Source organism: Polyergus mexicanus, unplaced genomic scaffold (assembly GCF_030449975.1).
Source record: "Polyergus mexicanus isolate NDT 795.1 unplaced genomic scaffold, iyPolMexi1.0 SCAF_5, whole genome shotgun sequence".
NCBI lineage: Eukaryota > Metazoa > Arthropoda > Insecta > Hymenoptera > Formicidae > Polyergus > Polyergus mexicanus.
This window is the reverse complement of record NW_027223325.1, coordinates 127,834-155,132: the sequence shown is the minus strand read 5'-3', so window position 1 is coordinate 155,132 and position 27,299 is coordinate 127,834. Positions and strand designations below refer to the sequence as shown.

The window sequence follows — 27,299 nt, the reverse complement described above, 5'->3', positions numbered from 1 at the left end:
ACTCTCTATCCACATCTAAAAAGATATTCAATTTCTTTTGTTTAAAAACTTTACCAAATGAGAAGAAAAAATCTGCAGCAATATATAATATACAATATACGTTTAATATTTATCCTGTCGAACAATGTGGGATTTTGTGGATAAAAAAGCGGATAAAAGAGCTACACGATTTATACAAATTTATTTCAGCCTTTCTCGTAATTTGCGCTTTTTGATCTTGTTAAATCAAATGTGTAATTTCGAAAAGCTGCAATGCTAAACGCTTCAACATTTCTCTACATTGAACGACGAATAATTATCTATTTATCTATTCTCAATTTGCCTAATAGTACATTTATATCAAGTTTATAGATATCGCTCTTTCTCTCTTTCTCTCTCTCTGCCTTTCCTACACATTCATTCTGAACTTATTACACCTTACATAAATCGCGAGTACTCTAAAATGACATAATATAAATATCTTACATGTACACTAACATGGTAAATAAATTTATTGTGAAGTGTTGAGAGACACGCACACTTCTCTCGTACACATATTCTACGTTTTATAAGCTGTATACTACTGAGCAGAGCATACCAGTATAAATATTTGAAAAGCCTTTTCTTAACAGTAAACAGTGTATTTGACTCTTTCAAACATCAAATTATTTCAACATGTTACTTTTTTTGTTTCATTTCTCTTTTATTTTACATGTGTCCATATATTAATACTCGATATTCACACACAGATAGTTGCTTGGTGCAATGAAATAAATTTCTATACGCGTTTATAATGTTCACCTTTAGATTAGATTGAGCGAACATTATTCGCGCATAGCTCTTGAATAGGACAACAAGAGAAACGACTTTGTGGATACAAAAATTTAATTGTTCCAATTTTGTTGCTCTATCTATGTTAAACTGATTGTGAGTTTTCTTTCGCTTTATAAATCTCATCGATTCTTCAATTCTTTGCAAGTATCGCGACAATCATTTATGTAATGTATATATATATATATTTATATAAGACGTTGCGTATAATAAGCACAGTAAAGATGTTCAGGATTCTGAAAGTCGAACGTCATCTAATAATCCTTTCTTTATTTTTTACTAAAGAACTTTAATATATATTACTTCTTGTAATTATTGTAAGCTTTGAGCTGGTTTGTCCCTACGCAATAAAACTCGCTGTATGCAAAATGACAGCGAGAATTTTTCGTGACGAAGCTACGATACAATTACGTGCTGACGATCGTACAGCGTATTCGATTTAAAAAAAGGCATTAACGCCTAATGATAAGACACGCATTCATGATTAACGAAACAGATAAAGCGATATTTTTCACTCCATATCCTGTATATTTAACGCGCATCGATTAAAACATTCATTCTCATATTTTGACTAGAATTTTAAATCTAGTGCAATATATATTACACTATACACGCTATACTTCCTTAGCATAAAGAAGCGTGCGTATACACCTTCATTGAATCAAGTTCTTTCTTTTTTTGCATTCTGATCGTGAGCACGTGATTGTTATCCTTCTAATATCTTAGAGATACAATCTTAAAATTTATCTTCATATATATATATATATAAATGATACGATTCAATATCGATCAATATCTAAAAAAAAAAAACGTTTAATTGTATAATAAAATCGATAGAAGAAGGAACCATTATAATTCATATAAAAAAGGAAACAATATTAATCTCTGAGTATACAGAATTTTTGCGACTACACACACACACACACACACACACACACACACACACACACACACACACACACACACACACACACATAGATTCGAATCACATTCCCTAAAAGTCTAAATATATCTTTGGTATCGCATTTACAAAGTTTGGAAGCGCAAAACGCTCGTATAGAGAGCGATCGACTAAGACCGATGATTCCTTTCCCTGTAAATGCTCCACCTGTGCTCCGCAAAAATAAATGAATTAAGAGGAGTCGACGAGAGAATGCTTAATCTTACACTACCAATCTTGCAGATTTATTTCTACAATCTAATTTCGCTTGATTTATCTAAACGCTACGTCCTCTAAACATACTGGATGACGTTAACGTGCACCAAACCGATTTGGCATCCTCTCAGAGGATTTTAAAAAAATTACATGTGATTAAATGTGATTAAGTAAAGAACGTCACGAAAAGATGTCATAAAACAAAAACATTACAAGAGACTTCGAAATAAATAAATAAATAAAAAAATCTCGAGTCTATCGATATGTAGTGTTTTGTTTTTGGAAACTCAAAAATATACAAGATGAATCATATATTGTACATATGTATACATATATATATATATATATAATTGCTGACTTCCTTCTAGCCAGCGGTGAAACAAGTGTATTTTCCCTTCGAAGATACACGTGATACGCAATATAACGGTTTTTTTTATCGTTCCCTTCTTTCTTACGAAATAATATAATTCGTTTTTCGACAAGTCCCGTTAATTTTGCGTAATCAATTATCGATATAGCCAAGCAAGTTTTATTTTCAAAGACTATATTGTTATGGCCACATGTTACCTCATGCATACATTATCCTATATCAATGTATCAGAGATTATTATTTTACTCGGTGGTCCTGGAGATGAACGGATTATCTTTTTAATCTCATCAGTCAGAAAATATGTTAAATATACAACTATGTCATATCACTCGAAATACGCTAACAGCTAATTGTGCAGACTAGCAAAGAGGAGCGCAAACATAGAGACATTTTGCTAATGTATATACTTTGGCAAGAGATACGATCATCACATCGGTGCCATCGTTTTAATCGCACATCTAGAGGACGTCATTATAAAGACAGAGTATTTTCTTTTCTTTTTTTAACATCCGGACACAAATCAAGTAGATATTTCTGTTCTTTTAATTTGGCATTAGGCAGTCAACGCGACAGTTATGTCGCTACAAACGGTATTATCTACTATACTGTCGCTTTTTTTTTATCAAATCAAAAAAGGAAAAAATCAAAAAGTTCGTCACGATTATGTTATTAACAATAAACTCTCTCTTAATTCTTTCGGAGAACAACTATGTACAATGTATTAAGTTTAAGCGCTTTAACGCGTGATTATTTTTCTGTAATTACTAGAGACATGAAAAACTTGCTTGTCATTAACCGTGTTTTGTGTAAAAAAACTATAAATAAATTATTTCAATTTTTCAAAAGTGTAAATAGACACTTTAACATAAAATAAGTTTTATCTAAAGTTTTTCAAATCTCTATATCGGTTAGAGAAAAATAATTATATATTAATACATTTAAACCACACACAAATACATTGTATAAATTGTGTATATATATTTGCATACTTGATACGATAAGATATAATATATAAGATATTGTATATTACACCACATAGTTCCAATCAATGATGTTTCTCTCGAAAGAATTAAAGAAACTCTTTGCTTGCTCTGCAATGATATTTGCATTACTTTAATTCAAGATATTTCGTCATCTTTCTGATATGAATATCTTACAAGTATAAGAATCACAAATAAACAAATAACACGCAATAAATAGATTTTTGAATAAACGGAAGAAATTTTCTACTATATAAAATAAATATATATACATAGTATATGTATAAGTTCTTATTTATGTTTATCTGCCATAGAGAAATCACAATGTCCTCGTCTTTTAAGGAAGCAAAATTCATGTAAAACTGATATATTAATGCGAGTATAATGAGAAAATTAAACTAAATCTTGAAGTAAGAAAGTAAAAATGTATTTTTAATCGATAAATTTTTAAAAGAGAATATTTCTCTCTTGTATTAACAAGAGATACCTTATCAAATAAGGTGCAAAAATATTTCAGGGAAAGCCAAATGCGCGCGCGCAGTAAAATAATTTCATAACCGATGATCATTCACTGGCAATGAGAAAGAATAAAAATATTTAAGAATATTTTTGTTACTTATTTCATTATTATCTTGATAATTTTTGTATATCCATTAAACTTTTATTCTCATATATCGCGCACGTGTAGCATTATCTTACTAATTTTGTGCGCTAAAAAATTGTTTGCCCGTATCACAGACTTCTTCAGTAATAATGCTTCTTCTGTACATCCCTTTCTAACGTTATAGCTTGTTTTATACCTCAAGTTTTATACTTCAAATTTCGGATTCCAGTATAATAGATTTCCGAATTTTCTTATTCAATAAAAAAATTCCAACACTGTTACAAAACTGTTCTTTCATCTTCTGTTTTTGCATACGTTTTCGCAAAATTGCATTAAACTTATTTTACTCTTCGTATTTACTTATCACAAACAAAATGCAAGTCAATTAGCATTAAATAATTATCATTAATTTAAAAAAACCGTATTTATACGAGCTCTTCTCTCTCTTTCTCTCTCTCCCTCTTCCTCTCCCTCCCCCCCCCCTCTCTCTCTCTCTGACGTTATAATTTGAGATAATTGTAGTGAGAGACCAAAAATTACAATAGAAGAAGATAGAATAAGGCTTTAGCATTCTATGGTAGTAGAATCTTCGAATTTCATAATTTTATAAACACCGAAATCCGGAATTTATAATAAAACAATGATGTATATTTGTTACAAATTGCTATCTCAGTAACTAGTTTTGAAACAATAAAAAATCTTAATTAGAATAAAAGATATATCATTTGTGATATTGTTGTGACTGTTTCTCTCAAGTAAATTTACAAAATTTATAAGCATTTACAGGCAACATCAATTTTTTTTACATTATTTATAAGAAAATTTTTAAAGTCAAGAATATTCCAAAATTATTCGAAAGGGGATCATATTTTTCTTTATCTTGACATCAATTATACAAGAGAGAACAGAAAGGGGGCGAAAAGAAAGAAAAATATATTTGTCATTTGATAAAAGAACTCAAAGTACTTTGGGAGTTAAGAAATTAATTTCTTAAAAAAAAAAAAAAAAAAAAAAACCTATTCTTTTTCTTTTATACCATCAAACCATCTTTAAAAACTTTTTCGATATCTCGCCTAATTATCGAAATATTGAAGTGTAACAATTGATTATTCGATTATTTTTGATTAATTGATTGCACCTCCCACATACCTTCGTATGTGTATATACGCGTAACATATAACTCAAATTAAAAAATTAGTGAATTAATTTTTTAATTAATAAAATTGTTGTTTGTTCGAGGACGAACAATGATTTCATATCTGGAAAAAAGAGCGATAAAATTGCTTTAACACATTGTTACTCCCTAATATGAAATTTAAAATATCTTTAAATAAGAGAGAATTTGAGATATTATCAATTCATTATTTTTAAATTTATTTAAGCTGACAGTAATAAAATAATTCAAGGCACTGACAAAGATTAGTAAACATTAATATTAAATAAAAGTGAAAATAATAACTTGATTATCTTTGAAACCATATTTTCATTAAATAAAACTTAAATTTGCGATATCTCTCAATCTTGCTACTTAAAGATATCTCAGTATTGAATTGAGTAACATATTGTCATAAAAATACGTCATTGATCGAAAATTTTAGTACGTGTATAATAGCACTCCCATAACCAACAAAATCTCTATATAAATAGATATATTCTTTTAATTGCTTATGATATATCGACAAACAAATATGCGTAATTTCTATGATTTGTGTTGATGTGATAAAATTATATATTCATCGAGTTATCTACACAAAAAAAGCATATAAATTATATTTTATAATATAATTTCAAGATGTACATGCATCATATGAACCCCTTGTGGACATAATGTATGCTTATCACACATAACTATACATTTTGTATGACATAAGAATGTTCCAGGTGTTTAAATATCTTCTATCGCTATTACCAAATAATGGAATAAATGTAATATGTATTTCGAATATATCGGAATTTGCAATATCCGCTAAAATCTAATTCTTACTAGGCAGTCTTAAGAAGTTGATGGTTATCGGATTTGCGTATAAAACGAGTCAATTAGTGTATCGTATTGATAATACAAAATATGTAAGTAAATTGCTAAAAGCCTTCATTATAATGACGAAAATCTAGATTTATATAGCATTTGAAGTCTGTTGTTGCGGATTATATTCCAATAATGCTATTGGAAATGTCTTGATGTGTGTTTGCCATTGCGCTGATAGTTGGAAGAATTTTACACCATACCACTCGGTACCATCAATGCTTACTGTAGTAAGAATAATTACTATAAGCGATTAATGTAAAATGAAGTCTAGATTAATCATACTTATGATAATAAAAAAGGTGCGAGGAGGCAAACAATGATTCTCAAATCCAGATGTTCATTACGCCTTAACGTATAAGTTTTCGAGAAGATTCTAATAACTATTCATAACTATTCATAACTTAATATTCTGAAAATTTAATCAATATAAGAATTTTTTACCTCTTAATGGAATGTTGTGTGTTTTCGCAGAACATATAAGACGCGTTACACCATCCACTGTTTGACTCTTTGGCTCGTTCTCTTTCTCTTTTTCTTTCTTTTTACCCAATCTCATTACTGGAACAGAACATTTCCAGTAAGTCTTTGCTCTTAAATCTTACATATATTCTAATTGTAGCAAGAAAAAATTAATCTTATTCTTTCTGAAATACATAGATTAACGTTCTTACTTTTTTGTTTCTTCTCTTTTGTAGTGTAATTCATACATAAATGATGTCCCGGAGCTTCGCCCAATGAAGGAAGTCTTTGCACATGCAATGCTCTGAAAGCTTGACGTAACGTGCTCTTTCCCTTTTCGCCTTGAGTCTGTTTACCCCAATAATCCAACTGAAGCTCGACTGGTTCCCATCCTTCTCTCGGTTGGCCTACGTTAGGACTACTGGGTGGTGTTAATTTCCCCGGAGGTGGAACCGGCAAAGTCGGAGGAGGTAAGGAAGGCGGAGAACCGGACATACTGACATTACTCTCCTCCAGATCGACCGATGCGGAAGAACTGCTATCCGGACAACCCACGCGAACGTCATTTATAAAGGGAATGAAAATTTGACTGCTGTCGTCTGTTTCCCTGCGAATAAATCCATCTCTTTTCGATGCCATTGTTCAATATTGGTTTTAAAAGAAATTTTTGTCTTGATTACCTGTATGTAACCATAGCTTCTGCTATAGGTAATAATAAAACTGTATTCGCTGTAGCCAGATATTCCGATACTCGCGCTGCGCCTTCAATCGAACCGCCACCTTCCCTTTCCAACAGCTCTTTCCACTCGTCTCCGAAGAGCATCGAATATTTGGAATCGATGGAGCTGAGATATCTCGTTAACGTATTCGAACCGAGCGGCACCACTAAAAATTTCATGTAGTTCTGCCAATCCGGTGATCTGAAGCTCAGCAAGTCGACGTAGTGACGAAGAACTGCGTTTATGAAATTATCTCCTCCAGCGATGACTACCTTGATGGGCGCGGGTGGTTTCGCAGAACTGTTGCAGCTGAATATATAAAGATATGGATTTAAATTTTTTTTTAGATATTATTCTTTAGTAAGATGAATACTCTATATGTATATATATGTTTGATGTATAAAAATTTTTCATACATTTTATGTTATCAATTATGAATTGTGATGCACACAAAAAGATTCATATTTTGTAATTACATATTCATATTTTAGAATTACAATTTTTGTATTCGCGTGACCAAACACGTGAATGTTGCGCGAATGTCAGCCGGGGAGACGGTCGTCAGAACTTTGTGGCTTCTCTCTTGTAGTCTCGCGGCAAGGACCGCACCACCCGGATCTGCTATCGATACGAGGGATATAGCTTCCGGTAAACTATCATCTGGTAATACACGACTCAGTTGCTCAACTAAAGCTTTTCTCGGCTGAAAATAATAAATATAATTTTGAAATATCAGATTTTGGATCTTTCAATCAACAATCACACATTGTATAAATATCTATATATAATGCGACGTACATTCGGCGATTAATAGGCTTAAGAAGGAGAAAGTGGATGCGAGAAATTAACGATGTTGAATGAACATCCCGACAATGTGTCTAACATCATGCGATACGACGATGCGCAAAAAGCTAGTTATTATTCGTAATTACCTCTGTATTATTTAAATCGGCCGAGGGTTTCAGATCAACGCTCAGACTGTGCTTCTTGGACTTATTACTACCCGGCGTTCCTCTGTCGCGTGCGAAAAGTCTGCTTTTTCTTTCGGAACTCTCGCTCTTGTTAGGCTGCTCGGATTTCGGCGGCGAACCCGCTACGTAATTCGGCGGATCGTTCGCTTCGTGATCCGTCCAGTTCTCAGGATGGGAATCGCTGTCAGCTCTTCGAGAACTGTCATCGCTCTGTCTATCCACTCCACGCTCTGCAAGAAGATTTCGTTATTCTCTATCGGAATGTTATGTGTAACGTGATTCTCAAATATAGAGAGTGCGTCTTAAACTCGCCGATACACTTAGAAGCCTTTTTCTCAATTATTGGAAACGAGTTTGTAATATTCTGATATTAAACACTAAATTTAAAATTAAAATTAGACTCGAATTGTATAATCAAAGAATAAGATATTTTATTCGTTAACATTTCTTCAAAACTCTCCATTGTCACAATCAGTTAATTTTCATTTAATATAACATTATTGATGTCTAAACATTGAGAACATCGTTCTTTTATGATTAAAACCGGAGTATCGGTGGTTTTGGAAGACTCTGCATAAGTATTCAAGTGGGATAAAAAAAATGTAAAGTGAAGAGGAGCACGGCTAATGTGCTAAAAAACTGCTCAAAAAGTGCACTAGGCGCCACATCTTCGTACCTGAAATTAAACACTTTCGAGATTGAATACATTATAAATAGATACTCGTGTGAATTATATGATCTTTCTTTGTTAATTAAAATACCAAAAAAGATATATTTTCCTCTCAATTATTTTTTTTTAAATTGTATCTTATTTTTTTCACATATGTTATGTATATCTACATATTTACATTTAACTTTTCGTACGCATATCAGAAACAATTTGAATTTTAGATTCAACACAAATGGTGTTTAACTTTAGATACGAAGGAAGACACGTGGCATCTGAATACTCGCGATAAATGGCAACGGTTTTGCACACGCATGTCAAATTTGAATCAATGCTAAACTTTTTGAGATCGCGTAATCGTATGTGATATTTACTACAGGATATTATGGCAAATGACATGTGAAATGATGTGCAATTCGCAGCGTTATTAGAAAAAGCAGAGTATACATGATTAAGATTGACAGAGTAAAGGATACGTACGTATACGAGTAGATAGAGAGATACACAGGCCGGAGATCACAGATCGAAGTCTAATAAGATTACATACAAGGAGCCGCAAAAGAGACATACAGTAGGGTAGTATGTGGAGGGGAACACACACAGGCTCTCGCATTACATTATGAATACACACATTACACGGCGCATCTTTTAAAGCCAAAGTGTATTCGGAAAAAGTGTATTCGTATAATAGGAATAACTGCAAGAAAATTAAATGCCAACACAAATATTTATTTACACTGAAAATAACTTAACTATACATCAGTATGTATTCGTAGCCTTATAGCGAAAAAATATCTTTTTATATATTTTTTGTTTTCAGAGAGAAGAAAGTAAGAATAATAGAAGATACAAAATCGAGAAAAAAAGACATGCTAAATGTATAGGTACGTATAAGAGTACGTGTATGAGAGTTATAGAAATTGATGAAACCACAAAGTGCTTGATTGAATTTTTTTTTTTTTAGATACGTGAGAAACGTGCCACTTCGATTATTCTTGCATTTGGCTACATTAGAAAAACATGTTGCATTATTAAAGGAAAAAATTTAAATGTTTTATATATATACAATATATATAAATTACATTGCTCGTGTAAATGTAAATTGCGAAGCCACTTAATTACCAAATACGATTGAAACACCAAGCTTCTGTCGATTAGCAAGGTCATTCATGCGCTGGAGTTTCTTCTCCAATCTACAAAATTGTCGTTGCTAAATTTCTTTCTTGCTCTCAATTTTTCTTTGATATTTTATTATAAATATAAAATGTGAATAATATATATATATATATATATATATATATATATATGTATATTATTTATATTTTTTTAAAGAAATCGCATTTTTTTCGACTCATTGTCAAACGTATCCCGTACCCAATTTGTAACATGGAGAAATAAGAATTTAAATATAACGACTATAAATATTTTATTCAAAGAAACATTGGCGGATTATTACATTATCTTCAATGATATCTTACGTTGCATGCTTTATTCACAAACGCAAGATACGTGCTGTTTGGTAAGAAGCGAAGTCCTTAGAACGTTCCAACTATTTTTCGTCTTTATAGAGTTTCAGGGAATTAATCGACATTTACATACCTGGAGTTGTGTGTCCGATACGTTGTTTCTCTTTAGCCGGCTGACCCACTGGCTGCTGATACATGGTAGTCGTCGAGATAGTTCCAGTGTCCTCGCTGGTTACTACTATCGAATCGTAACATGCAACAGTGCAAAGCCAACCCACCAGACTTTCATTTAATTCACAAGATCTGTATCTTAGTAAGCTATGTAGTTCTTTTAAGGCCTAATTCTTAGATAAATTGACGATTTTAGGGCCTTTAATTGTTCGTTCCAGCTGTATTAAATTATATGACGTCTCAAAACTTCATACGGATCTCTTTCGTGCACTATATATCTAAATAAATTGGTTTCTTCGCATGCCACTGCTTGTATTTGATAATACATCTTGTTGAAATATGTTACTCTTTATAAATAAATCTATATACATTTTTTAAATGTACATATTTTATATTTCCAGTAAAAATAAATTTTATTTTTGTAGCTTCAAGTTGATCTTTCAAGGTTTACACATTTATTAATTCACAAATCGAAAAATATCTCTTTGACATATTTAATAAATTTGTTTTATTTAAGATAAAATATGGCATACAAAAGAAACAAATTTGTCTTAATATATATTGCAAAAAAAAAAAAAAAAAAATCATTAAGATTTTTCGTTTTCACGTCATAATCCAATGGCTGTAATATAGAATTTAGAGTCTCTTAATTTCGATTAAGCTCGATTATTAATTGTGTTTGTCAATTTAGCTTTTCCATCTTTTCTAAAATATCTTTAACAACAAAAATTCAATAAAATATTATCTATTTATAAAATTATTTATTCTTAAAAAATTTAAATAAAAAAATTTTTGCACTCTTTTTTTTATCCAAAAGAAATATGGTCATATAAATAAAGAGAAAAAAAATTAAAAAGACTATATCATTCTTTTTTCATGGGAATTACATACTGATTCTACCTGTCGTAAAAAATCTCATTGAGCTGTAAGAAATATGACAAAAAAACTTTTATCTCTATACTTAAAGAAATGGCTTGTAATGCGCTTTATGCCAATACAAATCAATACATATATATATGTTGTATATATATATATGTTGTGTATATATATATATATATATATATATATATATATATATATATATATATATATATATACAGACACATACAAACACTTAATTGTTAATTCTTTTGATTTAAAATTTACGTTTTGAATAATTCGTTGATAAAAACTTTACACAAACCTGTAAAAGGTATTCAGATTGCAACAGCCACATCATGCTGCCTCATCAAGACATCAACAGCCTAGTCGAGTAGTAAATAAGAAATGCATCTATCTCTCTTTGGCAGTTATAAATCGTTCATTTTTATGGAATTGTGTGTTAAAATCCCCTTTCAGGCATAATATATTTATATATATATATATGATGTGTGCAATTTTTATCAAAGTTATAGAATATAGATTATCATTCTTCTCAAAATGTTTCAAATCTATAAACTAAGAATGCGGGAACGCTAATCTCAAACAATTTTCATTTTTATCTCGATATTTGCATGCAAAGACAAGTATATACATTATTATACTTTTTACAATAAATATAAATATAATATTTATAGTTCCCTTTTCTTTAAAACGTATCATAAAGAAGAGACATAGAATTTAAAATATTATTTAGAAATATTTTTAAATAAAAAAATATTTTTTATTTTGCAAACATTATCAAATATAATACTAAATTTTTTTCCGCGTTGATTTTCTTTCTAATGCGCAATATATTAAAAAATATTATCTTTGGAGAAAAAATTTGTGAGAAACTAAAAGGATAACTTGGAACAAGAAATATATTTTCGTTTAAAATTCCAATAAAATGACGTTTAACCACGAAAGATGAGAATTTAATGAGTGTAATTGATAGTCTAGAGCGAAAGCGAGTCAAATACGACGTGTTTTTTAAATGTACTGTATCTTTCAATCCTTACCGTATAATGTTATATATGATTTAAGAGGATCTTGGACTACTACCGACCGATCGCAATTTCAGGAATTTTTCAAGATCCCCTTAATAGTATAACATTTGTTTAAACAGCATCAGCTTTTAATACGTTGCGTTATACTTCAGTATTAAGTCGCAACATCGGCAAGAAATTAATTTCAAGAACGAATCGATAAAATACCTTTGCCATGTGTCACACATATCGCACATTTTGTTAGGATACGCGAATAATCGTTATACGCGATGACTTACCAGAATGAGGTGGCGCGAGGAGGGATCGACTGGAACTGAAAAATGGTCTTAGCGATGGCTTCGGTGTGCTGCTAACAGACATGGTATCCAATTCCGGTCCACTATCCGATAAATCCTCTAGTTCATCGAACAATTCTTCTATCGCCATATCACCGCCTTTAACAAACCGATGAATTATTCAAATAGAAGATTCATTTATTTCAGGCTTGATTTTCATTAACATTAAAAAAAAAATTTTTTTTAAACACATTGTATATATATATATATATATCTAAAATAAATAAAAGTCTTAAAAATCTTGGATTTCTTATATACATTTCTTTTTGTTTCATATAAAATATATATATATATATATATATATAATATGAAATAAAAAAAATGTATATAAGAGATCCAATCCATTATATATATGAATATATATATATATATATATATATATATATATATATATATATATATATATATAATATTCATATATATAATGTTCATATAATGTTCATATATATATTATATGAACATACACACACCTGAAAGTTTTTGCCCGATTTCTTCTTGATCATGCTCCAACTCCTCGGATACCCTAAATCGCTTCAGCAGAGCTATAAACTTTTGCTTCAGATTTCTTTGCTGCAAAACACGATAACATTATCATAATCCTGGTATAATCGCAATGATGGGCGAGGAAACTTAAGTCTGAAATACTATACCCACGCACCCTGGCATTCGTAGGGATTTTTCCGCGACTCTTTCGTCTGTGTACTTCCAACGTAGGCTCGCTATCGCTGCCCTCCGCCTCGCCTTCCGAACTAAATTCCTCCTCTTCGTCACTGAATTCCGGACAGAGTCTTTCGTTGGGATCGTTCATCAGTCTTTTGTCGTGGTCGACCGGCTGGGAGCTCAGAGCGACAACGCTCACGCGCGCCAACGCGATCGAGTGGCCGCCGTATTTCTCCGCCTTGTCCGATACGAGTTCCAGCTCGAGATCCATTTGTTTCTGCAGCACCTGTAATCAAAAGTTGGATATATATATATCTCTTCTAATTATATCGCAATTAATCATATATTACCTTAAGCTTTAAGAGAATGCTAATAGTTATTATTATACAATAGTTATAAGTACTGTCCCTCGGTCAAATAAATCGAAATTTCTGACTTACTTGCGCCATGTTAATGATCCCTTCCGCGAGGGTCTTGTATCCGAGCATCGTGCGATTCTTGTATCGCTTTCGCCTCTGCAATAATATCAGGAGCTTGTTGCCGTCCCTCTTGAGAAAATGGGGATATTGAAGCGCAAACTGCAACTCCAATTCCGTATCGAGTATTCCTCCAGTCGGTATAGCCATCTCGTTGGATCGCAGGGTCCTCTTGGAGCTTTGCATCTTGACCGCGATGCTGATGGACGCCAAATCCGAGCCGAGAGGCCGAAGTATAACTAAACGCGTTAACGTCAAAGAACACAGCCTGAAAAAATTAATTTCAAGTTACGATATAAAGTAGAATAATATTGTATTATTAAAGTTCAAAGTTGATTCACAAAAAGAGATCATCTGATCATCGGAAGAATGAGAGATTCGAGCGAGAATACAACCAATAGCGCGTGAAAATAAGTTGGAAAATAGGCCCTCTCAACAGAAAGACCCTGTTTGTATATTATTTCAGCGTCGATAGTTTCAACCAACATTACAATGTAGAATATTGATCGGACAGTTGGCAGTTAAAACAAAATTACAAGAATACATGAATTAATAACATCAATCGATATAATTCTTTTCTCGAAGCTCGAGGGACGAGTGGACGAGACTAGCGTGACAATTGAAGCATCTACATCTACATTCTGTTACGAGATACGAGATATGGGCCGACAAAAGCCGATTAATATTGTATATTGTATTGTATGTTGAGTGTTGATGTACGTACGCGCGGACATATGCATCAGATCGGATCGCGCGTTATCGTATATGAAGACTTCACCAAAAAATATATGAAGACCACAAGTAATTTAGATCTGGCGAGAAGGCGGACAAATATTGCGAATTATCGGAATTATCGTTTCTCCTTGAGCCATAATCCATATCGAATTAAAACGAGCGAAACACGATTGCTGATCCGATCAAGTGCGATTATCGGAAGACCACGTAGGATTTCTGTATAGAAATATTAACACGCGGTTAAAATCGATCCTCAACTTTGTACCAAAAAAGGAATTCTCCGCAATCCTTTTGCCTGCTCGACAATGCGCATCGTTGCTGCTAGCGCCTGGCAACTGTCAACATTTCCAAAAATTTCGCGATAAACAATTAAAAATTTTGATACAAGAAACGAGCTAAATATACTAGAGCCGATGTTCCTCGACAAAAGGATATGAAAGCTAATAACTGATTAGAAAAAGTCTCTGAAAAATTCTGACGGAGACTTTATGTTGAAAAGTATAGAGCAACATATATACGTGCCAAATTTTTTGCCAATAATATAACTTCTTCGTAAAGAAAACCTTTTCTTTTTTTACGATCAATATCGGTCTTTACTCTCTTTCTACATAGACACTCTTTGTATATATTCTCGATGATAGAATCCTATACCACGTGGAGACATCGTCGAGAAAATCCTTATTGAAAGAAGCGCGGAGAAAAGGGTGGTTATCGTTATTTATGAAAAAGCTTTCCCCGTTGTTGGGAAGGGGAAGGCGAATACTAAATATAACTGCAGAGAGGGTAGAACTACAGGTGGTACGTTGTCATTTATTTTACATGCGTACGCACGATGACGAGGCTCGAAGCTCGAGGCCAAAATTTGCACGATTTAATCTGACATTAGCAGATTCGCGACAAACTTAAACTACATTCGGTTAAATGTTTTATGAAATGTCTGAATGATCCGAATATTTGAATTTTAAAAACAAGATTCATATATTACGATACAGTGGATCATTCGAGAATAATAGAGAGAGAGAGAGAGAGAGAGAGAGAGAGAGAGAGAGAGAGAGAGAGAGAACTATTCCCAATAAGAACACTCTTTCGGAGATTTGATCGATCCACCGAAACAAAATTATTCGAATGAAATAATAGAGAGACAAATATACGAATATTTAAATTCCTTCTGATTGCGATTGAAAATAGGCAAATAAACATAATAATTAAATTTAAGTATACAGAGTAGATTTATGAGAAAATCTATGTGCAACATGTCCTCTTTGAGTTATAAAATATCGTCGACTAATCTCAACTATATTTATAGAAAATTCTGCTCGCAAATATTTCTTATGTAGCGTTACGGCTACTTTGCGTACGAATTTATACCGAACAAACCAAACGAGCCTTTTGCCAAACACGCACTGCCAAACTATTAGTTTAGCTAGTTTGGCAGCGCAATCTCGAGAGTCAAAAATACAATAATCGTATTTCATGCCAATGCGATTTTTACAATCGTAAAAATATATATCTATACGCTGTTTTTTTTTTCCATGATATAGTTTTACAATCGATTCTAAATCGACTAAATAAAGGTATTTAACGAAGGTGTCCGTAGTTTTGAGACGCATATTTAAAAAGAATTGATCGTATACGAGTCTCTAAAACGCGCGCTAGATAAATATTTATTCGCGTAATACCCATTCTCAATCTTGTGCAGCAGATTTAAAAACGGTCTATATATTTTCGTCGCTTTAACGTTCTTATCGTTAGAAAATATTTCAAGGAACAGTAACTGAATCGTACGATAGATAAGATGATTTATACAGGGTGTCCCATTTTAAAGAATCCACTCAAATATCTCAGAAACACTGCGTTAAATCGAAAAATGTTTCAAACAAAAGTTGTGTGGCTTCAAGGGGGCCATAAGATGGTGACAATGATTTGACCTTGGAAAATCATTTGAAGGTCATGTGAAGGTCAACTTTAAAATCTTAAATGGAAACCTCCATTTTTTATTTAGTATTCTTGTAGCTGACATCGAGAGCTTTCCAAAACACTATAATAAAGTAGTTTTTTATTAAGTACTTTTTGAGTTATTTTATATTTTAATCTGACATATTTTGATATAAAAAATAAAATATTTCGTAAAATATTTAGTTTTTGATTGATAATCTTACTGTAATACTTTTATGTACAGAATAATGAGACAAATCAATTAGTATAAAAAAAAAATGGTTTTTAAGAAAATTATTTACAATGTATTTTTTTAAACAATTATTTGTTTTTTTGGCACTAATTAATTTATCTTATTATTCTGTACATAGAAGTATTACGGTAAAATTATCGAAAACTGAATATTTTACGAAATATTTTATTTTTTATATCAAAATATGTCAGATTAAAATATAAAATAACTCAAAAAGAGTACTTAATGAAAAAATACTTTATTATAATGTTTTGGAAAGCTCTCGATGTCAGCTACAAGAATACTAAATAAAAAATGGGGGTTTCCATTTAAGATTTTAAAGTTGACCTTCACATGACCTTCAAATGATTTTTCCAGATCAAACCATTGTCACCATCTTATGGCCCCCTTGAAGCCACACAAGTTTTGTTTGAAACATTTTTCGATTTAACGCAGTGTTTCTGAGATATTTGAGTGGGTCCTTTAAAATGGGACACCCTGTATATCTGCCTCCTAAGTACATTTCGAACGTTAAGAAAATGCTTTCCTATCGCTTCTTATCGTTAGAACACGTTACTCGATAAATGTAACGTGTAATGTAAATTTTTTTTTTTTTTTTTTTTTTTCTTTCATTTAGATATTTTTCGAATAAACACGAATATTTGAGATTAAAAAAATTGATTAATCTTATTAGGCTGACTAAGAAATTTAAATTTCTTAGCAAAATATGATTAAAAAAATGATCTGAAAAGAAAATACATATAGTTTTAAATATATTAAAAATGCTTATTACACATTAATCTATTAAAAATTATAAATGTATAATATAAAAAAAAAACTTTAGTTTAATCATTTAATTTGTTTTATTTTCTGCTTATTGGTATTATATAATGTTTGAAAAAAAAAAAAAATATATATATATATATATATATATATGATTATTTGTAAGAAAATTTAAACGTTCCATATTTGAAAATTTGATACGGAAAAAAATAACGAGAAATTTTATTTATATTTAATTATATTATATATTCATTAATTTTTATTATTTGTATAAAATTAATATCTCAATAAAATGCGTTGATTATATTATATATATAATAGATTTAAAAATAAATATCAATCTCAATTCATTTTTTTCCATATATTAAGTGAAATTTCAATTCAACTTGAAAACTCCCAAGAAGAAACTTTTATTCGGAATAATTGTGGTTATTAATGTGTCGATGTTTCCCGACCGTATTTTAATCAGCTATCAATATTCACAAGCACATAACAAGAAATAGTTTGTCTCGTATTAATTTTTCATATCGACACTTGTCAGTGTCATTATATCGGAAGAGTAACAACACAAATATCGCTTATCCGAGGTTTATCCCTTTAAGAGTATCGCGAAGAACATTGAATAATATCGATGATCACGGGTTTTTCTCCTTCACCGTTCGCGGATCTGTCAATTTTCGTTCCTCCGTTGACAGATTGCAGTCATCTCGACGCGACGCGCGGACACCGATCGTAATTCGGACCGTGAAAAGAAACGCAACGTACCTGCTGACGAGGAAATCGCGAACTCGATAAATGTAACAAAAATCCATATGTGCGCCGAAAGAGAAAAAAAAGAGTCGTATAGCATAGAAGGCTAGAGGCCAATCGCTCCGAATCTCGGAGAAAAGTGTCCATCGTAAGCGTCGAAGAGCGAATCTCGATCGCGACGAATAAACGCACCGATATAATAAACAAGACGATGCGACATACGAATTCATTACCTGGGTATGCAATTCGGGGGAGTACGATCCACCTCCCAGGTGGCGAACAGCTTCATGGGAACGGGCCGGGTGGCCGGAGCAGTTACCTTCGTCCGTTCCGCCATTTTCGGCCTAAGCGTCTCACGAGCAATACCAAACTAGCCTAACGTTTCACCGCGTCCCGCGGCTCGCGGACGACTATCTCATCGATGACCGTGAAGCGCGGCCGGGAGCTAGGAATTGAAAGCTGAGAGACCGGGACACGGACGTCACACGGACAAACGGAATGGATGAGCGATGGAGATTCCGTATTCCGGATGATCGCCCGTGGCGCCGTCACGCCCGTTTATGTTTTTGGTTTGTGCGCGGTCGCGAGCCGCGGCCTATGGCGCGGATCAACCGGACGGAGAAAAGAGAATTCGCGTTAAGGTTATACGATGTAAGAAGGTTAAGTCACGAGACCTGATTGCGATGCAAAGAATCGATGTGCGAGCGGTCGCTATTGAAAAGAGATGCTAAATAAGATAGACCGTTATTGGCTCACACATCGATTCTTTGCATTGCATTATGGGTAATCGGGGCTCATGACTTAAGCGGGGTGCACACACTTTTGCATAAGCGCATAATTTCTTAAGCTCTAAGTCTTAAGAAATTGACCAATCACAGTCAAGTATTCTTCTTATACTTGACTGTGATTGGTCAATTTCTTAAGGCTTAGGGCTTAAAATCTTTATCGTGAACGCCGCATTTAACTATATATCTATGAACTGCTAATGTGTTATTTGCGTAAGCGGGTATTCCCGATTCCCGTATAAATCTAGGTGAAAAGTTTAATTTTTTTTAGGTTGTGAGGGGTTTTCGCGTTAGAGGACACGATGCTCGAGAAATACCGTGTACTTCGTCAAGAGTTTCTCAAACAAGCTGTGCCGTTTATCGACAGCAAAGCTTTGGACGAACTGAAACTCAATTACATGCACGATATCGATTCGAAACGTAAATTAAGCAAGGTAACGGATCTACAAACATTAATAAGACTACTAGAAAAACGAGATATTGTCAGTTATGACAAAATAGAGCCATTGCAATACATATCAAAGACATTCGTTGGTGATCCAAACTTGGAAACCAGGTTGCACGATTATGAAAATTGGTTGAGGACTATGCCGACATTACATTTATGTAATATGTATCAAAATGATGAAGGTAATGATGATGTCTTTTACGATATTAATTATAATAAACAATTCATTTTATTTGATAAACTTATAGCATAGAATGACAAAGCAGTTTCATAATTATTTATATTATGTTGCAAAATTAATTTGGTTGAGAATTTTTAAATAATAACTTTTTAGAAGAATAGCGTAATACAGAATTAAAAATTGAAGGTAGTTTTAAAAATATTAGTATGTTGTATTAGTAATATAACTTTTACTTATTTTAAATACATTACTGATATGACGTTAAACTAACAATTTTTATTTTTGCAACAGTCTTTTATTCAATTTCATCAATCTTAGAGTCCTTATCTAGTTCTAATTTATCTCAATCGACAATAGGAAGATCAGCTGAATCATTTAGTCAGATTACACAAACATTACATTGTTGTCTGGAACAGGAAGAAAGAAATAATCTCAATGAGAGAAGAAAATTGCTGCAACAAACAGGTATTTTTAATATCTCAAGTTAGTTATGTAGATCTTAAGGTTTTCATTTTTTTTTTTTTTTTTTGCATATATGTAATATATATATATATATATATATATATATATTTCTTCTTTTTAAAGTGTTACTGCAACTCAAGGACAGATTGGGTCGATCCTGGAGAGATGTAGCTAGACATTTAGATATTAGAGAATGTGAAATTGATGCTGTACAAAGTAAATATCCTTTCGATTTGAAGGAACAAAGTTATGAGGTAAGATTATGTACGTATTATGTATATATATGGTGAATTACTAGAGACGTTACAGGCTATTTCTGAAATTGAACCAGATGAAATCCTTATTTTCCTGCGACTACTTAGTATTGAAGCAGGCATTATGTGATGAAGTTGCCTATAACACCTCTAGTGATTCATTCTGTATATATATATACATATATGTATATCTATGGATATATTATGTATGTCTAACTACATGCCTAAAATAAAAAGACATTAAACTGATATTAAAATATAATTTTTGTTCCAAGATTTTGCGACTTTATATATCGCAATCTGACATGGAGCGATGGGCGATAAATTTAATACGCGCTTTGGAAAAAGGAAGACGCAAAGATCTTAAGGAACTTGTAGAAGAATTAGTACTGAAAAACAAAAATTTATGATATGATTCATATGAATTCGCACAATTATGTCCATAGAGTTCTCTCTCTTTCTTTTTTTTCGTATAGAAAGAGGATAGGTATTTGGTATTTAAACTACTTATTATTAAAAATTTAGTTATTAAATATTTATATATATTTGTAAAATTTATTTTGCCAATGTATATGGTCAAATGTTTAACCCTTGCCTAGCTAAATATCAATTGTCAGAGTGTTGTTTCAGGTGGTTAAGGAGGAGAGAAAAATAAAATAAATAATTGATACTTAAGCAGAGATGGATTCGAATAAATTAGATATCAATTAGGCAAGAATTAATAAAATGCAAGCTAGGAAAATATTACACAAATTACAAGAATTTATTTATTGAAAGATAATAAAGTTGTGTAAATTACATCTAAATGTACAATTTTATCATGACCACATACATGTTATCAATCATGGGGAAATACACCAGCCTGTGCATATTTTCCTAAACTAAATGTAAATTACACATACTGTACCTTTCTTAAAACTAAATGTTTATATTAATATTTTTCTCTTTTCATCTACTTCAATTTAACTTCAATTTACTTCAGTTCAGTTTTACTTGAATTCAACATATTTATTAATTTTCACTTAATTTTTATCGTTAGCTGGAAACATGGCTACAATGATCATATAACATGCTTTCCAAAACAAAGTTTAATTTTTTATAATATAATGCAGAGACTCTTTTTCTCTCACAATTATATCATTAATAATTTATCCAGAAATTTTTGAAACAATCTAATCATTAATAATTCAACTAGTAATTTTGAAAATTAATATCTTAACAAACAACTTAAGGGTGATATAATAAATGTAACAATATTTTTAAAGCGTATATGTATTTCTTGTTTGACTGCCAGCTTTGATCATAGTATCTTTATGCACTTGATATCCCATAGTTGTTTTTGACGTGATCCTTAATCTTTCCTTCAGTTTACGACTGAAATCAAAATAATGTATTAACGAAATCTCGATAATCCGTTAATAGTTGGATAAAAAGAATCAATTTAATTTACCCAATTTCCATAACACTATCCGCAGAATCTGCATTTGACGTCCAAATACCAAGTTTGTCTCCCTTTGGCCTCACATTTACTACAGCCCCACATACATCATCGGAGTATTCGTTGAACGCTTCCCCAATCATACAAAGCAAAATTTCTAACCAAAAATTATCTAGATCTGTAGTTCTTTGCCTCTTATCTAAATTTATTAACCATCGACCGCCACATTTGTTCTGATCGTCTTCCCACATAGGCCGAATACCTTGTTTAAACATGCTATAGTCACAACCCTGTCTCAACTCGGAGGCTGTCTTTATGTGGTTGTACAAGCTGTCCGAGAAAAAGAAATTTTTCTCCGTTAATTCATGTTCCACAATACATATAGATATTCACGTATCTTTCGTACGCCGAGAAAAGAAAGACGCACCTCCAGAAATCTTCAGCTGTATCGAAACTAGTTATCTCCCGTTGACTCTCTTCCCACGATTTATTCTTATCGGGCTCATAATACCATAGGGTCCATGTGTTTTGCAATGGATGCTTGATCAAGTATTCAGGCGGAAATTCGCCGGTATTTGTTACTTCAGTGTTTTGCTTGCGATCGATTTCCTGAAAAAAAAAAAAAAAAAGTTTTGGTGCTTTATTGCAATGCATCCAACGCGTAATATTATTATATTGAGAGATCATAGGATTCGAAGCGCGAAAGTTACAGGCGACCTTATGATCTGTGATGATTGTACACGTTAACCTGTACAATCTCTATTACCGTATACATTTCCCCGCGAACGATCCTTTATCGTCTTTCAAAATTCTCGCTTCGTATTTCTGGTAATTAAGCGATTGTTTATAGAATAAGAAACGACCGCCGACACGAGGCGAACAATTTTACAAACGTAAGAGCTTTAGCTTCTTTAGGACACTTTCTACGTAAGGAATATTCGGTAGAACGTGTGAGGAAGGGGGAGGGGGAGAAGGACGCGGAGGGGGGAAGGATATGGAAAGCTCCGGAAAAGAATGAGAGAGAGAGAGAGAGAGAATCTTCTCGTGTCGTGTGCGCGAAATCGGAAAATCCTTTTCTCGTCGAAATGTACGAATTATCCGGATTCCTCCTCGCGAAATCATAACGTGATATTGACGGATTTCTTCGCACTGCGAGTACCTCGATTTCTTCGGAAATACTAGTAGCCATGTCACTTCAATATGCACACACACTCTCTTTGGAGAAGCCGCAAACTGGCAGCAAGCAGCAAAAGAGGAGGGGGGGGGGGGGCCGCATCTGTTCCTGTTCTATGCTTCTGCGATTTCGCAATATTCTCCATAGACGATATAAGAAAATAGATGGCAAACCTTTGACTATATAGGCTGCGGTCGAGAAGACACTAAAGATGCTTCGAAGCATTGCATTAACCAATCAGAATAAAGAAATCTTTACTTCCTTTGTCCTGATTGGTTAATTAAACGCTTCGAAGCATTTCTAGCGTCTTACCAACCGCAGCCGCATAGTCAAAGGTCGAAATATTCAAATGAATAAGACACACAAATAAGGATTCACAAATGACAAAATGACACAGTTTGAAAAAATATTGTTGAAAGTAAGAAATGATTTAAAGGAGCAGTATATTATAAACATGCAGAAAAAAAAATTATGAAAATTATATCCGTTAATCCTTGATTAGATTCTAATATTCTGCTGAGGGATAGTAACATTTTATATATATTTTGTTTAATAATAATAATAATAATCGATGCTCGATGCTGCTATGTAATGGCACCTTTAAGGCCGTATTACGTTGCAGGTTGCCGCCTTGGTTGCGATTGGGGTTACGGTTGATAGTTGCGGATTAACCAATCAATCGGCAAGCTGCTTTACTACTGATTAGTAAATTTTATCAATCAGAATAAAGAAATTTTAGTCTTTTTTGTTCTGATTAATCAAATTCCAATCTTTAATCTTTAATCTTTAATTTTCAATGCGTAATCTGATACGGGCTTTAGTGCTGTGTTCCGATTCCCCCCACCAAGGTGCACTCGATATTATAGTATATGTCACGTGTCACGTATACTATAATATCGGGTGCACCTGCACCCGCGTGGGGAATCGGAACACAGTCTGATGTCTGATAGAAGAAGAAGAAAAAGAACAATGAACACGTGTTAAAAGTTCTATCATGAATAATACAAATAAAATACAACATTTAATTGTTGACACGAGTGCCTTTATAAGGAATGCTGCTTTGCAGGTATTTATTAAATAAAATTAATATAATATGTAAATAAATGCGTACATTGTTTATTTATTGTGAGGTTATGTGTATAAAATATATCGAAAAATTTATATCTATGTAATTTTATTCGAAATATAGTTTTTATTGAATATATGAAAATATGTTCTGGTCTTTAACAAGATTAAAACAAGAATTTTGTAAAAAATATTTATTTTTAGGATATTGGAATCAACATTTTAACGGAACAAGCTGTCGTCGATGAAATCACGAGTAAGAGGCAATTAAGAAGACTGGTTGTACTACCATATGACTTGAAAGTTCAAGAGGCCTTCACTGAAAACATAAAATTTGGTAATTAGAGCTCGTTAAATGCTTTCACTGTTTCATGTCTATTGTGCCAAGAATATATGCAACAAAATATACAATCACTATTGTATTCAATTATTTTTCCACTTTAAATATTCTTTCCAAACTTAAAAACTTATTGCTGGTATGAGAAACAAAATTAATATTCCATTAGTGATATATATAATAGCAAATTTAATAATGTATCTATATGTTTGTTTTGTATCATCATTTACTTTACATACTAATATGTTTCTATATATTATATGGTCATTCTGACATTAACATGTTTTGAAAATATTGCATATTCACAGTGACTGAATTTTCTAAGAAAAGTGGCGACTATACCAGCTTGTCTGCTACAGACATCAAAGTCATTGCACTTACTTATCAATTGGAAAAAGAAAAAGTTGGGACAGCACATTTAAAAGATATCCCAACAATAAGGACTATTACATCTACTGAAGATAAACAAAACAGAGATGATCTTAAACTACCATTTGGTTTTTACATACCGAAGAAAACAGTAAGATATTTTTTGAAGTACTGTATTATTTTTGTATATATGTGAACGCATGTATACGTGTGTGTGTAATGTGACAATTTTTCCTATTACTATCTGTATTCTGTATTTAGGAAAGGACAGAATTAGATGCAGATAATAATACAGAGGTTTCAAATAATGTGGAAAAAACAGATATAAAAGAAAACATCGGACACATACAGATTACAAAAGAATCAGCAGTAAATGACACAATAAATGATATAGAAAAGCAAGAGCAATCTGATGCATCGTCGACTGAACTTGAATCAGATTATGAAACTGCGACATCAGATATTGAAGACAATAAAACAGAAGACTTAACTGAAAAATTTGCTAAATTAAAATGCAATCCAACAGATTTTGAAGTAGAAGGTAAGAATGAGTGTAAGCATGATGTCAATGATATTCTTGCTCCAGTTAATACAGCAATATCTGAAGATGAAAAAAGTGACATAGAATCAATCGAGGATGAAGATGAAGATGACGATGACAATGGTTGGATTACACCAGGTAAACATAAAATTGTAAATTGTTTAAATCTTATTAAAGTGCATTAGTACAAAAACTATTCTCTCTTATCTCTATATTTATGAATAACACCTAAAAATTTATGTTGCATAAGCAAATATTGCCGACATAAAAAAGCAAATGAATTCGGAAATTCTCGAAGAAAAGACAGCTACTGTCGCGTGCTTAACAATGGATTTTGCAATGCAAAATGTACTCATGCAAATGGGATTGAATGTAGTTGTATTAGATGGCAGGGTGATCAAACAAATGCGAACGTTTATATTTAGATGTTATGCCTGTTTTAAGACCACTAGTATCATGACAAAGATTTTCTGTCCGCATTGTGGTAATAAGACACTGAAAAAGGTAGAAGTCACGTTAGATGAGAACGGAAAACAACAAGTCCATATAAATTTTCGGAGACCTCTCTCAGCCAAAGGAAAGAGGGTATGTTGTATTACTTGTCCTAATATAATCCTGTCCTTAATCGTTACAATTTAATTACACACACACACACACACATATATACAATAAAAATTAAAAGTTAAAATCGATGAAATTTTTTTAGTTCCCATTACCAATGCCAAAAGGTGGAAAACATGCCAACAATCCCATTTTGTGCGAGGATCAACCAATGCCACAGCAACATCCGTCACGTTTGGCGCGCATAAAAAACAATCCCCTCGATGATGATTATATAGCTGGATATTCTCCATTCGTTATGCGTGATATAAATTCAAAGTCAGCTATGTTAGGCATAAAACCAGACGGTGTTATCAAGTACTGGATGAAAAGAAATCCTAACGAATCCAAAAAGAGACGAAAATAAAAACGATTAATTACTAAATCAATTTTACTAGTTATTATTTAGATATTTTATAAAAAAAATTTTTTTAAAATATATTTTATTAAATCTTCCCATTCCCTTTTCTCCACACATTTAACTGTTATATGTGTGTCTATAATATATAAAAATTGACTATAATTTACATCAATTTCATAAAATTTACACTATACAGATAAATAAATAAATATATATATATATATATATATATTATTATCACCGATGAGATATCATTAAAGATCAGTGGTCTTACTGGATTTAGTGCGACTGGAAAAAAAAATTTGCTGCGCGTTATTTTAATTCATCCAGTTATTGTTTTATTCCGTTTACGTTTTACATTATAATTATGTGGCACATTGTCGATACATAACACTTAAAAGTATGTATGTCGATTGTAAAGTGAAATAACAAAATAACAAAAAAAATTAAAATTAATATAAAGAATGGGCGTTTAAATTAACTCTATAATAAATCAAGGCAACACTAGTAATATAAAGGTAGCTTACGTACATAATTAATAAATATTAATCAATTACCTCCGGGCCCATCGGGCCCACTTGATAGTCACAAAAATTTACCCAGAGCTGACTGTCTTTAATAGTAGCTCGTCGATGCTAGTATTTAACAGTTATTTATTTTCACACAAATTATACAAATTTATAAAAAAAATGCCCCGGGTGAGGATCGAACTCACGACCTTAAGATTATGAGACTTACGCGCTGCCTACTGCGCTACCGAGGCTCTTGTGTAACTCCATCTAAGTTTACAAATATTTGTATACAAGTAGAAGGAAAAGAGTTGGATTGGGTATTGCGGCGATGGTGGGGGCGGGGAGGGGGGAGGGTATAATTAGGTTAGATTGAACATTGAACGAATCAATTGCCATATAAACTGATTAATATGGGCTACGGTCGGGAAAACGCTACAAATGTTTCGAAGCGTTTGATTGAATAATCAGGACAAAAAGAATAAAAATTTCTTTATTCTGATTGGTTAAAGCAATACTTCGAAGCATCTCTAGCGTCTTCCCGACCGCAGCCATCGTCATAA

The 27,299-nt window shown here is 32.3% G+C and overlaps 4 protein-coding genes and 1 non-coding gene across 13 annotated transcripts; 2 read left to right on the top strand and 3 right to left on the bottom strand.

Moving 5' to 3' along the window:
- Window positions 1-5,574: 5,574 nt before the first annotated feature.
- Window positions 5,575-18,904, bottom strand: Krt95d (phosphofurin acidic cluster sorting protein KrT95D). 4 transcript variants are annotated; one of them, XM_070295382.1, is made up of 12 exons: window positions 18,446-18,904; window positions 13,742-14,045; window positions 13,300-13,587; window positions 13,112-13,211; window positions 12,585-12,740; window positions 10,362-10,463; window positions 8,057-8,325; window positions 7,622-7,827; window positions 7,086-7,433; window positions 6,618-7,012; window positions 6,388-6,504; window positions 5,575-6,168 (listed from the first exon to the last, which is right to left on the bottom strand). In XM_070295382.1, the coding sequence occupies exons 1-12, from the start codon at window positions 18,547-18,549 to the stop codon at window positions 6,035-6,037; spliced, it is 2,523 nt and encodes an 840-aa protein (XP_070151483.1). In that variant the 5' UTR covers window positions 18,550-18,904; the 3' UTR covers window positions 5,575-6,034. The 4 variants fall into 4 exon arrangements, with proteins under 4 accessions (XP_070151483.1, XP_070151486.1, XP_070151484.1 ...); XM_070295383.1 differs by lacking the exon at window positions 18,446-18,904 and adding an exon at window positions 18,228-18,401 and having other exon boundaries at window positions 5,576-6,168; window positions 10,362-10,466; XM_070295381.1 differs by having other exon boundaries at window positions 5,577-6,168; window positions 10,362-10,466.
- Window positions 18,484-21,351, top strand: Fadd (fas-associated death domain protein). Of its 5 annotated transcripts, none has more exons than XM_070295387.1 (5): window positions 18,484-18,863; window positions 19,269-19,627; window positions 19,918-20,091; window positions 20,212-20,342; window positions 20,618-21,351. In XM_070295387.1, exons 2-5 carry the CDS (start codon window positions 19,300-19,302, stop codon window positions 20,750-20,752), a joined length of 768 nt encoding a protein of 255 aa, XP_070151488.1. In that variant the 5' UTR covers window positions 18,484-18,863; window positions 19,269-19,299; the 3' UTR covers window positions 20,753-21,351. The 5 variants fall into 5 exon arrangements, 3 of the variants coding, with proteins under 3 accessions (XP_070151488.1, XP_070151487.1, XP_070151489.1); XR_011446905.1 differs by lacking the exon at window positions 18,484-18,863 and having other exon boundaries at window positions 19,220-19,627; window positions 20,618-20,836; window positions 20,973-21,342; XR_011446904.1 differs by lacking the exon at window positions 18,484-18,863 and having other exon boundaries at window positions 19,220-19,627; window positions 20,618-20,829; window positions 20,973-21,340.
- On the bottom strand, window positions 21,096-23,041 carry Eif4e4 (eukaryotic translation initiation factor 4E4). 2 transcript variants are annotated; one of them, XM_070295389.1, is made up of 4 exons: window positions 22,940-23,041; window positions 22,208-22,389; window positions 21,793-22,110; window positions 21,096-21,716 (listed from the first exon to the last, which is right to left on the bottom strand). In XM_070295389.1, the coding sequence occupies exons 1-4, from the start codon at window positions 22,967-22,969 to the stop codon at window positions 21,602-21,604; spliced, it is 645 nt and encodes a 214-aa protein (XP_070151490.1). In that variant the 5' UTR covers window positions 22,970-23,041; the 3' UTR covers window positions 21,096-21,601. The 2 variants fall into 2 exon arrangements, with proteins under 2 accessions (XP_070151490.1, XP_070151491.1); XM_070295390.1 differs by lacking the exon at window positions 22,940-23,041 and adding an exon at window positions 22,547-22,910.
- A 636-nt stretch (window positions 23,042-23,677) lies between these two features.
- Window positions 23,678-26,255, top strand: LOC138933508 (RNA-binding protein NOB1). Its single transcript, XM_070296257.1, has 6 exons — window positions 23,678-24,020; window positions 24,224-24,356; window positions 24,665-24,876; window positions 24,987-25,404; window positions 25,517-25,851; window positions 25,973-26,255. The coding sequence occupies exons 1-6, from the start codon at window positions 23,949-23,951 to the stop codon at window positions 26,231-26,233; spliced, it is 1,431 nt and encodes a 476-aa protein (XP_070152358.1). The 5' UTR covers window positions 23,678-23,948; the 3' UTR covers window positions 26,234-26,255.
- Window positions 26,256-26,917: 662 nt separating this feature from the next.
- Trnam-cau (transfer RNA methionine (anticodon CAU)) lies at window positions 26,918-26,990 on the bottom strand. Its single transcript has one exon. It is a non-coding gene; the product is annotated as a tRNA-Met (tRNA).
- Between the last annotated feature and the right edge of the window lie 309 nt (window positions 26,991-27,299).

Bases quoted from the DNA above. Each gene is read 5' to 3' on its own strand.
- Krt95d (XM_070295381.1), bottom strand. From the start codon at position 18,549: ATGGCGGAACGGACGAAGGTAACTGCTCCGGCCACCCGGCCCGTTCCC. The intron at 13,588-13,741 runs GTAAGTCAGAAA...TTTTGATTACAG, and splicing joins GGATCATTAACATGGCGCAA to GTGCTGCAGAAACAAATGGA. The intron at 6,169-6,387 runs GTAAAAAATTCT...TTCTTACTACAG, and splicing joins ACACAACATTCCATTAAGAG to TAAGCATTGATGGTACCGAG.
- Eif4e4 (XM_070295389.1), bottom strand. From the start codon at position 22,969: ATGGCTACTAGTATTTCCGAAGAAATCGAG. The intron at 22,390-22,939 runs GTACTCGCAGTG...TTTTTTTTTCAG, and splicing joins GTATTTCCGAAGAAATCGAG to GAAATCGATCGCAAGCAAAA. The intron at 22,111-22,207 runs GTGCGTCTTTCT...TTTCTCGGACAG, and splicing joins ACAGCTGAAGATTTCTGGAG to CTTGTACAACCACATAAAGA.
- LOC138933508 (XM_070296257.1), top strand. From the start codon at position 23,949: ATGAATAATACAAATAAAATACAACATTTAATTGTTGACACGAGTGCC. The intron at 24,021-24,223 runs GTATTTATTAAA...ATTTATTTTTAG, and splicing joins TAAGGAATGCTGCTTTGCAG to GATATTGGAATCAACATTTT. The intron at 25,405-25,516 runs GTAAACATAAAA...ATGTTGCATAAG, and splicing joins CAATGGTTGGATTACACCAG to CAAATATTGCCGACATAAAA.
- Fadd (XM_070295387.1), top strand. From the start codon at position 19,300: ATGCTCGAGAAATACCGTGTACTTCGTCAAGAGTTTCTCAAACAAGCT. The intron at 19,628-19,917 runs GTAATGATGATG...TTTTTGCAACAG, and splicing joins TATGTATCAAAATGATGAAG to TCTTTTATTCAATTTCATCA. The intron at 20,092-20,211 runs GTATTTTTAATA...TTCTTTTTAAAG, and splicing joins AAAATTGCTGCAACAAACAG to TGTTACTGCAACTCAAGGAC.